This window comes from Dysidea avara, chromosome 9 (genome assembly GCF_963678975.1).
Source record: "Dysidea avara chromosome 9, odDysAvar1.4, whole genome shotgun sequence".
In the NCBI taxonomy this organism is placed as follows: domain Eukaryota; kingdom Metazoa; phylum Porifera; class Demospongiae; order Dictyoceratida; family Dysideidae; genus Dysidea; species Dysidea avara.
Genome location: NC_089280.1, coordinates 15,244,755 through 15,257,520, shown reverse-complemented (window position 1 = coordinate 15,257,520; position 12,766 = coordinate 15,244,755). Strand labels below are relative to the sequence as shown.

General features: G+C 36.8%; 1 protein-coding gene and 1 pseudogene across 1 annotated transcript; one reads left to right on the top strand and one right to left on the bottom strand.

Annotated features, from left to right (window-relative positions):
• Positions 1-55: 55 nt before the first annotated feature.
• On the bottom strand, positions 56-8,223 carry LOC136265858 (uncharacterized). The gene is made up of 19 exons (XM_066060790.1): positions 7,928-8,223; positions 6,681-6,885; positions 6,441-6,583; positions 6,188-6,288; positions 6,043-6,137; positions 5,788-5,990; positions 5,656-5,734; positions 5,490-5,598; positions 5,369-5,437; positions 4,629-4,778; positions 4,456-4,575; positions 4,329-4,405; positions 4,213-4,279; positions 3,953-4,149; positions 3,834-3,903; positions 3,735-3,784; positions 3,642-3,684; positions 3,547-3,593; positions 56-446 (listed from the first exon to the last, which is right to left on the bottom strand). Exons 1-19 carry the CDS (start codon positions 8,143-8,145, stop codon positions 141-143), a joined length of 2,349 nt encoding a protein of 782 aa, XP_065916862.1. The 5' UTR covers positions 8,146-8,223; the 3' UTR covers positions 56-140.
• Positions 8,224-8,369: 146 nt separating this feature from the next.
• On the top strand, positions 8,370-11,047 carry LOC136265856 (acid-sensing ion channel 2-like; annotated as a pseudogene).
• Positions 11,048-12,766: the final 1,719 nt, after the last annotated feature.

Here is a 12,766-nt window from a genome sequence, read left to right as displayed (position 1 = left end):
ACACTACAGAAAAAAGCAGTCTGCATGGGCACAAGATCGACCACATTTCAGCAAGTCCCTGATATGACCAAAATAAAGACTGATATACACAGTAAGAAAATAAAAATATGTACAGAACATAACAAAAGATAATTGCGTGATTAGCTAGGCTTTGAAAACCTGGAATGATACAAATTTTGTTTATTAAAGGCTTTAGGCGATGAAAAATTAAACAGTTCAGACGGCTGTTTTCCTCTGTGTTGTGAAGAACTGCCAACTAAATTATGGAGACCTCTTTTAGTTTGTTGAAATCTTTGATGTGTGTCTAAATCATGATGAAAGTTTCTTCTCAACATCACTGGACTGCCACCATCAGTCTTGTGAGCAGTAGCAGTTAAATCTGGTGTTGACTGGCTTAATTCTCTGCTGTACTGGTCCAAAAGATTTTGCATTATCTGACCAGATACCTAAATAGTATAAACAATCAAAATTCAATGAACTGTAGCTACATGAAAAATATCACTTCACAAAAATTGCTTTGGAATGTACTGTACAAGGTGTATGCATAGAGGAATTATGATGTCAAAGCTTTTATGATTATGATTATGATTAAATACGGGTAAAGGCATAGCCTGTATACCCGATCAATGCAATGTATTATACAAAAATAAATCTTGAATCTAGTAAATAACTGTATATAACAACGATTTATTGAGGTATTATTTACTACGTAAGTAGGTAAGCTATTCCAATCATTGGTGATCCTATTAATAAAGTAATTCGATCTACACAACAATCTTGACAGTTCCTTAAACAACTTGAACTGATGCCCCCTGGTGGTAGTATTTGAGAAAGTTTATAAATTAGTAAAATCTGTATTGAAGTAGTTATTAAGAATTTTATATACTTTTGTAGATTATGACTTCAAATTTTTAAAAACTTCCTTTTTGTCTCTTGGTGATCAACTATATCTGAGAAGTGCATAGCTATATACAGTAGCAATGACACAAAGAAGGTCACATATACATGTAGTACACATTTAATTCCTACTTCAATCACATGCAGCTTGTTTAACGAAACTGTACAGCGTGAGACCAAGAAATCCAGCAGTGTGATAATTGCAGCATGTGATTTTCACACATATGATTACTACATAGCTTTGTGCTCCTTCCATAAAACACAAAATGTCCTGAGCACTTGGCAGACTCCTGCAAGCGTTCAAGCACAACAAGGCTGCCCAGGTCCACTCATGCAGGGGGCTTGTTTTCTCCTTTAATTTTGCAACTTTTCAAACATACTTATAACTAGGCTGTATATGGGGCCAGGTAGTCAGTCAGTCGGTCGGTCGGTCGGTCGGTCAGTCAGTCGGTCAGTCAGTCAGTCAGTCAGTCAGTTAGCAGAAAGCCCAACCAAACAAAACCCCACACAGACTTGTTGGGGTACATATATGGGCATGGTTATGCCTAACCAATACTGCCAAGCTGTTAAGCTGGTTTTTGAGTGATATTTTTGGGAAAGAAAGCCAAAACTCCACAATCATACTATACAGTACTATCATACTGTATGATAAGAATAGAACCCTCCCTAACTAGTCAGTAGCCTGTGGTCTACAGCATATCAAGACAGGCATCCTTACAAATGTCACAGTGTAAGGATAAATCTTGATGAATTTCCACTTCCTCTCACTCCCTCTTTATATGCTTTGCTCAGGAAATACTTGTAACAGGTTTCTATGTGACTTAGAGCCCCTTAGATGATGTGGTATCCCCTACCCACATCATCCTAGGGTCGTAGAAACCTTATTGGTACGCTCTAACTATAAATTAGAGAATCAGCTTTGGTGTAAGTTACTCATGTAAAACTTGATTTGTTATCATACTCACGGCTGGCAAAAACCAAATATGTGTAACAAACATGATCAAGATACTCTAATAGAACAGTCACCTAAGGACATGGCATTGTTAATGCAATCCCACAATGCCATAACACTGGTAATATCAGCACCCTTGCAGCACTTGTTGGTTCCTGATGATGCTAGCAATAGTAGGTTTATAATATAATTTCATAATGAAGTTTAAAAGAGTACAGAGTACATTTGCACATAGTTGTCTTATACTGCATACACACATTTGGACTCAGTAACTCCAATAAAACAAATTTCATCAAGCATTTTATTACAACTACACAAAAAAAATTGGGAATTTTAAACTAGAATAGGGACCATAACACATCGATAAAAAGTACTGAAACAAGCTGGAGTAGTGGACGATATTAAATCACAGTAAAACAATAAGTGTTATATCCCTACTGTGCTCAAGATCCATTATGGAAATGCACAGTAGGGATATATATATAACACTTCTTGTTGTTTTACTGTAATTTAATATCGTCCACTACTCCAGCTTGTTTCAGTACTTTTTTATCGATGTGTTATGGTCCCTACTCTAGTTGAAAATTCCTGTGTCTTTGTTTGTTAACTTTTTTTTGTAAATAAACTGGTGAACCCACGCATACCACATCTGAAATGACACCGTGCGCCCCAATTATTGTCTGAAAAGTGAAGTATCCATTATGCTTTGTTGTCAGCTATGTTCAACCCGTTACGCAGCATTTCAAATGAAGAACTGTTCGAAAACCACCTCTGCAATCCACACATACCAAAAGAAATGGTGCCGCGCACCACCAGTTATATCAATTATTGTCTGAAAAGTGAAGTATCCATTATACTTCATTGTCGGCTATTTTCAACCCGTTACACAGCAGTACGAATCAAGAACTGTTCGAAAAGCACCTCTGCTATCAAAATAGCTACTATGACAAATACAGATGATTTCTGTTACAAAGGGAAGCCATCATGTGTTATCGCCAAGTCGACACTTTTCGCTGTCCGCAAAGATGAATGGGACACAAAGGAGGACACTGGTAAGTCCATGAAGAATGCATTGTACGTACTGCAGTATGCCAAAAGGTATCTTTTGGGCTGAAGCGATGTCAAACAGTGAAAAAACTAAGTCCATAGCCTTAGCCATTATCAAGCTACGCTTGTCTGGAGGCATCAGTCAGTCAGTCAGGCAGTCAGTAGAAAATTCTGTTAAATAAAGCATTTTTAAAATTCCGTAGAAACTTCTTGAAAGCATTTCGGGTCGATCTGAAAGCTTTTTGGGCTTAGTTTTACCTAACCAATACTGCCTCATCATCGTCAGGGAAAATTGAAGCTGGTTTTTGGGTGATATTACTTTGTGGACCACGCCTACTCCTTTGTGGTCCCTACTATACAACCATGCCAACTTGCAGCATTAAAAGGTCAAGATGGTAGCTAAGAGAGTGATTGCAACAAATTATTTAATAATAAGCTGTGGATCACTTCTCTTTGCATTTTACAAGACATAAAAATGTCTGACTCAACGGTACTACTATATTGTTTTTGGGAACAAGCACCCACTTCTACTGCAAATACAAGTATATACATGAGTAGACTGTTTTCTACTCAAATTGGTTTGATTGCACAGTAATCTACTATGTTGTCAAGTGCAAAACTGTTTAAAGGAAACAATGCAAATATCTTACATGGTCCGGTGACTGATGACTTTTAGAGAATAAGTCACTACTTGAACCTGCAATGTCAATGCTCAGATTAACACATATTACAATTGTACAATTACCATGTATTGATGATGCTGCATGTAAGTCTTGAAGGCTTGAATGCTACATGAGTTACATTAATTATTAATTCAATTAATTGAACTGGTTTATACCAAAGAATTTTTTTGGCGTTTGCGTTCTACATTTATTTGCATTGGTTTATCTAAAGAAAGTTAATGTACACATATTCATTAAGAAAGAAATATACATACTTTGTGACTTGGCTGTTCTTCTATTAATAGTTTCACTTTTACAAGTCACTTCTGTTGAGACGACTGCTACCTATTTAAAAATTACATCATCAAAAATCAAAATTGTTACTAAAACTTACCATGACTTCATACATTTCACCACCAGTTAAAGATTTTACAGTGTACTTAGTATCAGTTCCACTGTACACCACCTCACTATTAACTATTAAGTCATAGCGTACCAATCGGCCTAATAAACGTGCTGGCCTTTGCCAAGTTACAAAGAGTTCTTGATCACTCAATACAACCACAGAAGGCTTTGAAGTAGCATTGTACACTAAAGAACAAATGTATACATTGGTTATACTGTACGTTAATTACAATTCATGTTTATACACACCTTCTGGATATGTTTTAGATACTGCAGATATGGCAGGTCCTTCATAAGAACCATTAACACATGAAACCTATTAGAAACCAAATGAATTATGTTATTCTATACTACAAACTTTAAACCTCAAATCTGTAGTGTTGTTGGGGCTTTAATCCAGACACTATCACAGAACTTTTAGGTGTAGCAGTTACTACATGACCTGATTAATCATCTTTGCAATTACAATTAATTAATATGATCAAAACTAACCATTTCTATACACTCTAAATTCTTTCAGTAACCCATTGATGTTGTGGGGAGCATCCCATGATAACTGTATTTGGTGACAGCTTACTGAAGCAGCTGAAAGGTTCAAGCATCGTCCTGGTTCTTATAAACCAGTCAATGTTAAAACACAAGTTGTACGTTAAGTGTTAATTTACCATCCTCCAGTGTTTGTGCCATGACTACTTTACTAAATGGTCCCTTCTCTTGACCAACTATCATACGTAGACGAAACGTGTAGTTGGTAAAAGGTGTGAGACCCTTGACTAAATAAGTGCCCTGGTTGCTACTATGTATAATGGTGGTTCCTAACAGAACATATAAGAAGAAAATATGCATATGAGAGGTATACCTCTATGAATAAAATTATTTCACAGATAACACAAGCATGTATAAGGAAAACAAGTAAATTTTTTATATAATCCAAAAGGAGATCACCACCTGAAAGATGGGTTTCAGTACTTTCTGGTTGGGTTTGGTAGTTTCTATCAAAACCCATTTAGAAATAGTCAACTAGTAGCTAGGTAGCTCAACACTGTTGACAATTTCTGTAAAAGCAAAAGATAGAGTTTGTAAACAGTCAAACACTAGACTCATTGTTAAACATTTTCCTTGGTGACTGTTCTATAGAGTACTGGAGAAAATGAAAGGAATTTACTGAACAAGCCTTTTTTTTCTAACACTACAGATCGAGCTATATAGCCACATACAGCCATCCCAAAGTCCAAATCTGTTTTTACAGCTCACCACTGGGCTTGGAGAAAGCAGCCAGGAAAAGCACACTACTTAACCCTTGTTGATAATTAGACAGTGTATTCATGCAGCTTTGTGTTCATGGCAGAGAAAAACCAAAGCCTTTGCCATGGACAATAAGTACAATTTCCCCAGACCCATATACCTTGCCACACTTCACAGATTGCATTTTCTTGGCAGATAATGTGAATCACAATTGATCTTGGTCCTTGCACTATAATTGTGATATTGCATAAACTGCATCATACCTACACCAATGACCTTACCATTGAGTTGTGGAGGATCCGGTTGAATTAATCGTGTTGTCTTTTTGTTCAAAGAACTTATTTCTCTCTTTATTACCTCTGGTATATTACTAAACTCAGACTCATAGTGCTAAATGTATACACCACTCTGTAAATATTTACCATTTGCATGCATGCTAACTTTTACCTTTAATAAAGTACAAATATTTTTACTTTGGTTAATTCTACGACAACCACTTTGGTGAGCTACATAGTTCTTAAAAAAGCTAAATACATATATAGCAGTGCAATAATATTTCTGATGAAAATGTCAACTTGCCTGGCCGCTGAAAAGCCAATCTCTTTATTTTCTGCTGAGCTATCCAACAGTTGTATAATGCACATTAACATGGCTTCAACATTCTGCATCTCATTGAGCCACTGGAAACCTTCATCTGAAGATACTACTGATTTTAATACATTACAAGAATTGACTCTAACTGGAATGTGATCACTTGACAATAGTTTTATCAACATTTCTACCTAGTGATCAGACCAAGAACTGCTAAGAACTATAAATATACTTACAGCTTACTAAGTTGGCTGCCCACTGAGTATTTATAATGACTTTACAAATAAGCGGTGAATGACACAATTCTGCCAAAGCATATGCAGCATTCTGTGTGACTTCTGTGAGAAACAACAGTGCAAACAAGTATTTTATTTTCCCTATAATTCACCTTTGCTTTCACTCTCTAAAGAGAATATAAGATGTGAGATTAATTGGTCGAAGAAAGGATTACAACACACTATCTTTCTTCCCTCTTCTCTTGAACAGATCCTATACAAGCACACGTTTACAATTTAACACATCATACCTAAATGCGTGCTATCAAATACAGGCAGCAAGTTTATTTTTGGAGCTTGATAGTTGATACATTACTTAATCAATATTCTCGTATGCCATACACAGTGTATGTACATGGGACATACCTTGCAATGATAAACTCAGCACTACTGTGAACAGAATGATCATGAAAAGTTGAGGAGACTAATGATATGACATCATCCAGTAAATCATTTATGTGCAATGATGAGTGTGAATACAACCATGACAAACCAGCTTCTGTCTTTAACTATGACAAGTAAAGGCGTAAATAATTATACCATTAACTGTATTATGCATATACACAGCTAAGTCATATATTAGACGCAGCACAAAAACTTACGTACTAGGTTTCCTAACAAAACTAGTGTATTTAAAACAGATTTTTCGTCACCGTTGTGAATTACACAGCTAATAAGTAAAAGCAAATTCTTTGGTCGTGAAGTATCCCAAAATGTCTCAATGTCATCTCTCTTTGTCAACAGCAATTCCTCCTTTACCATATCAGTTTCACTCAACACCGCCATAATGTAAGTAGCATTATGAGAGTATCTAGGGTAAATAGTATTGAGTCACACACCATCTAGCAGGAATGCGTAATCAGTGGGGGTCATTTGTACTAGACCATAAACACGTAAACCTTGGCTTCTGGGAGGTATACAAGTGTACATTACGTGCATACAGTACATTTCAGTTATAGTTAAAGCACCGCCATGCGCGTGTGTATGAAAAATACAGCATGAGGGGGTGTGTCGAGAGGCTAATACAGCACGAGGCGAAGCCAAGTGCTGTATTTGCCTCGAGACACCCCCCCGAGTACTGTATTTTTTGTACACACAAGCAAGGCGGTGCTTTAAGTGTTATATTGTACTTCCTGGTTGTCTGGTTCAGAGCGATTTTCTCTAGTACCCAAACCGTAATGCGATTTTCGGTGATCAGGATATCAGTAAGTGTTCATATAATCTATTTCTAGTCATAGAAGGAACTAATAGGATTAGTTTGGCTAATTTTAGCGATTTACAATGTCAAGCATGTGATCAATCGTGCTGTCTTAGTAGAGTCGTGTTTAAATAACTTCGTGAGCAGACAATCAGTAAGTGTTTATACAATCTATTCCTAGCCGTAGAACGAACTCATAGGATTTAGTTTGGCTGGTTTTAGCGATTAACAGTGAGCTGTTTACGTAACATTCCTTATCTAAATTCTCCACATAACTACTGTATTTGCCCAATTAGCTGCATAAGTCATTAAGTCTAAGTCCTTGAAACTAGGTTAGGTAATCCTAAGGCTGCACCACATGTTGTTGTAGACCTTCAGTGCTGGTCACTGTAAAGTGTTAATAATAACTGTACTGTATGACTCATACAGTACAGTTATGCAGTTGATTGTACAATACGATATGCAGCATCGCTTTGATCCTCCCACGCAGAATACAATATAATATATTATTGCCTGTATCAATAATAGCACACACTAACTTTCCACTGCACTTACAAGAAAGGTTAAGGGCAATAGCAAGCTGGTTAGTAATATAAATGATGCCAATGGTCGAAGTACGTAGTACACTTTTTTTTAACTGGACAAAAGAACATACCTCTTATCTCCTTTTATGATCAATAGAAGTATAGATATTAGTATTTCTCTAAAGTTCTTCATCTTAGTAAAATGATTCATAACCTCTTCCTTGTGGTCACAGAGATCTGCAGCTAGCCACTCGAGGATTACAGGAGTTCTTCCATCTGGTGTTTTTAAACTATCTAAATACTCCATTGCACGAAATAGTCCTACAGATTTGAACATAGACTGCTCCATGTTTGCTTCGACAAAGTGTGGCTGGCCCAATTTAACTGCTCGAAAACCTGAGACACACAAATCTCGTGCTGTGTCGTACCCAGCCGGCTCGCGCTAATGTGCAAACACCGCAATAGCGCGAGCCCGAGACTTTGCCCAGCCGGTGGCAGCTTATGTATTTAGTATCTATGGTGGCAGCTAGTGCGCAATTAGCGCGAGCCCGGCTAGGCACGAGATATACGGGAGAATAATTTCGCGAGGAGAAGGGGTGTGGTGAGAGAGTACGTATACTCATAGATAGTATATACCCTACTATACTATCTATGCTATACTAGACACAGCATGAACGTACGTTCAAACAGAAATGTAGTTATTTCACGGAACCGTTTTCTAGGGGATTCTGCTGGATCCGTGCCCTCGGGTGGATTCACACAACGCGGCTAATGATGCTGCACCTTGCGTAGTACAGATCATCCCAGTTAATGGTTCCCAATTACAGGATAATAATGCTTCTGATACTGAAATATTTATCAAGAGACCGCGCACTTCACCTGGTGATGAAGCGTTTCGGAGGGAGTCACTGTGGTCATGCAGTCAACCAACCTTGACCTTAAATGTCATGCCTACTGCTTCACACGAGGGCAGCACAACTTCCCTACTACCTCCTAGTCAAAATCAGCTGTATGGTAAGTTTATTACCAATGAAGGTATGTTACTGAACAAAGTAATAGCAGGACACCCAGATTTAACCAAAGCCGAGAGAAAGATCATTCAAACAAATAAGTTCAAAGTGTGGAGAGGATTGCAATATTTCTGTCAAAGTACATCATTTCACGGTCTGCCTCATATGGCTGCAAGTCGATCATTTACCAGAATAGCTTACTGGATGACCCTGCTGATTATTGCTGTAGGGTTGTTGATTTGGGCAATAACTTCAATTAGCATTGCATATTTTAATTACAAAACTTTCATCATCAGGGAGCAGAAATTTACAGACAAATTAAAATTTCCTGCTATCACAGTATGTAATTTAAACCGGTTTGCAAAAAGCAAGTTTCAGGAAAGTTTGAATTATGATGAAGACCAAGTATTTCAAGCTACTCTGTTTGCTGATGTTCTTTCTACTAGAAGCATGTTGAATGTTGATATTAATTTGACTGAGGAAGCTACTGCTTTAACAAACGACGTTGCAGCATTTGCTGCTGGAGGTTTCGCACAATTTTCACATGACACTGATAGAAAACATGCTGTGGTCATGCTATTTCAACAATACACCTTGCTCAGTGAGTAATTTTACTACTAAAATTAATGTGAATGGAAAATGCTTTACATTCAACGCTGACGCCAGTGAAACACTCTACACTAGCACTCCTGGTGCTGAACATGGCTTAGAACTGGTTTTAAATGTAGAACAATACGACTACTTTCTAACCTCTGCTAGTTCAGTTGGTGTTAAGGTATATATTCACAGGCAAGGTGATTTTCCATACTTTGGTGAACATTTAGGGTTCACTGCATCTCCAGGTTTTCATACTGATGTTTTGCTAAATAGTGAAGAGTTCACATATCTTCAACCACCTTATGGGACATGTAAAAAAGAATTACGGCTTGATTATTTTGAGATTTATACTAGAGAAGCTTGCTTGGATGAGTGTAGAACTAAGGTTCTTATTAAGTTGTGTGGGTGTAGGATGTTTTACATGCCAGGTAATGCTACAGTTTGTTCCCCAAACGACCATGCTTTATGCAGCTTTGAAGTACTAGCCAATTTTTGGAAGAACAACACATGTGACTGTCCCATACCCTGCTATATTCCTGATTCATATCAGCATACACTCTCATATGCATTATTTCCTGCACAGCATCTCCCGTCACTTATTGGACGTGCAGGTGTTCTTAAAAATAAATCACCTGCAATACCTGATTTTATTTTGACTACTGATGCCAACAATGTGACAAGCTTTAATGAAAACAGAACACAGGATTTTTTCAGAGACAACTTTCTTAAGATCACTTTGTACTACAATCAGCTATCCCGGAACAGTTATGCTGAAATTCAGGAATATGAAACATTTCAGTTCATTGCTGACTTCGGTGGCCATTTGGGACTTTTTACAGGAGCTGGATTCCTGACTTTGTTTGAGATCATTGCAGTATGCCTTGGTGTCTCTCAACCTGCTGACAAAGAGCCCTAAATACCATGAGTATAGCTGAGGTTCAATGTCCATGCATGTGTATGATTTTTCTTATTAATTATCCCCATGATTGTATGTATAATTGATTGACAAATATTTTTATATAATTGAAATTGCCTTGTAACAGTTAATATTGAAGTATGTTTTGACAAGAGAACTTCAAAGCACATATAACAGACATAAAATAGATGTCTGTAATTACAGTATATACTTCATAAATGTGTTTGGTTGTAGTCTATCTTGAGAAAAAGTTATTGTTAATTAGTAAAAGTGTTGTTTTGTATACTTCTCAGCTACTAAGAAGGAATCCAGAAAGAAGATTAGGAGCTAGTGAGAGGGGTACAGAGGACAACCATTCTTTTGGTATGTAGTAAGAATTTAACAGTCAGTTTTACTGTTTGCTCTTTTGAAATGTTTTGTAGGAGAAATCACTGAAGAAAGAAAGTGTGTTTGCCAATTTATTGACGCTTCACAGTGGATAAAATTGTGGGAAGTCCCTTAGAGTCTTTAGCTATCTTATTTCAATGATCAAAAAGTTTGTGTCACATGTACAACAACTACAATTCTGTGATAGAAGATATCAGTAGCTACTAAGTCATATTATAGCCAATCATTTGCAAAATTGGCAAAAATATAACATAGTTACTGAAGATCATACTGACCAGCAACCACAAAATTTGGATTTAATGACTGTACTGTTCTATTTGAGCATTTGACTCCTCTATTACAGTACCGCCATTTGTATCGATAAAAGAGAATTATTATATTATGGTTGTTTGAACCATTCCAATCATGACTTCGCTATAATTATACAACATAAATATCACATTCCAGATTAAATATTCAATCAAATTTCTTGTAATCAATGCCCAAGGAAATATCTCAACAAACACTATCAGATCTTTCAAAGTGAAGTTTGACAGCTATTCAAACAAAACATGGATATTGTACAATACTCTTCTACTGCATATCCATAAAGCTAATACTAATAAAGTTCTGAAATATGCTGATCTCATGCATTCAGCAGTGGCATATTAAAGTGTTTCTGAAACCTGTAATAGCTAAGTTCAGCATAATACTCTGATCACTAGCTGCATGCCTGCAGGAAATTAGATGGCATTTTAGACTGCCAGGTGATTAAACTAAATTTAGTTACGTACATTGTAATAGAATGCAGATTGTGTATGGGACGGAGACTAAAATGATTAGTAGCTATTGCCCTAGGAAGGTGTTTAGATATCAAATACAGCTGAGTCTGAAGAGAGAAAGCTCAGGTACCGCACAACTTCTTCGAATCAAATAGTACTTCTTCCCTCATCATCGATATCCCCAGCAAATGGTGACTGTGAAATAAACAAAACATACATACATTACAACATTCACACAATCATGTGCTTCCTGCCTCTCTTCCAATTAACTGCTCTTGTGTAAGATACATCGTTAATACTTGATATGAATTTTTGGCTGATCATATACAGTGTACAAAATAAAACCTTGCTTTAGAAGTTAAAAATTGCCACAGAAAGTACTGGTCCAGGTCCCATGCCACATATCCTCTTTACAGAGATGAAACTCAGCTACTATCTTGAGGAACCCATCACTATATCAAACAATAAGTTGTCCAACTTTAAGTCTTTGAAGGACACAAAGGTTATATACTATTGGAACACAGCACCTGTATACCATTCCATTCTCATGTAAAAACTGCAAACCAAGCAGTAGGCATATTGCATAAAAGCTATCAAATAAGAACACATATAAGCAGGGGTGGATCCAGACTTGTGGAAAGGGGAGGTCAAAATGAACTGAGGTACTACATTGTCTAGTTTGGTAAGGTGAGTCAAAAAAAAAGGTCACAGCCAGCTGAAAATAGCTGCCCACCTCACCAACTATGCATTTATAGCTGATAAAGTACATAAAAACCCTTACATAGCTCGCTACACACTGCTCTAATACTGTGACTGCTTTATTAGAGTGACTGCTCTATTAGTGTAAATGCTCTATTAGAGTATCTCAATCTTGGTATGCTGTATATACTAAATTTTTTTGGAGAGGGTCAAGAGCCCCCCTTGACCCCCTGTATCCACCCCTGTATAAAAGTAAACATTAAAGATAACCAGCACTTCGCACACATTAGCTGAAGAGCTTTCATAAATAATATATTACTACTGTACAATTGGTATTCAATAATTTAAATCTGATTAATGGAGCAGTTGACTATATCTAGTAACTTTGCAACTGGTGTATGCTCTATTAGAGTAATTGAACATTGAACAAAGCTTCATACATGCAAATTAAGGGGATCTATTTATCAGAAATAAATTTACTTATCTGGAATATTGCCCAAGTTATAAAAAAGTATTCTCACAAATGTCGATACTCTAATAGAGCAGTCACACATTCTACTAAAGCGGTCAAGTGTTTTACGCTGATGACACCAAACTTCT

Coding starts and splice junctions, on each gene's coding strand:
- LOC136265858 (XM_066060790.1), bottom strand. CDS start 8,145: ATGGAGCAGTCTATGTTCAAATCTGTAGGACTATTTCGTGCAATGGAG. Junction 6,584..6,680: donor TAGTTTTGTTAGGAAACCTA/GTACGTAAGTTT, acceptor TACTTGTCATAG/TTAAAGACAGAAGCTGGTTT. Junction 4,779..5,368: donor AATCTGTGAAGTGTGGCAAG/GTATATGGGTCT, acceptor ATGTTCTGTTAG/GAACCACCATTATACATAGT.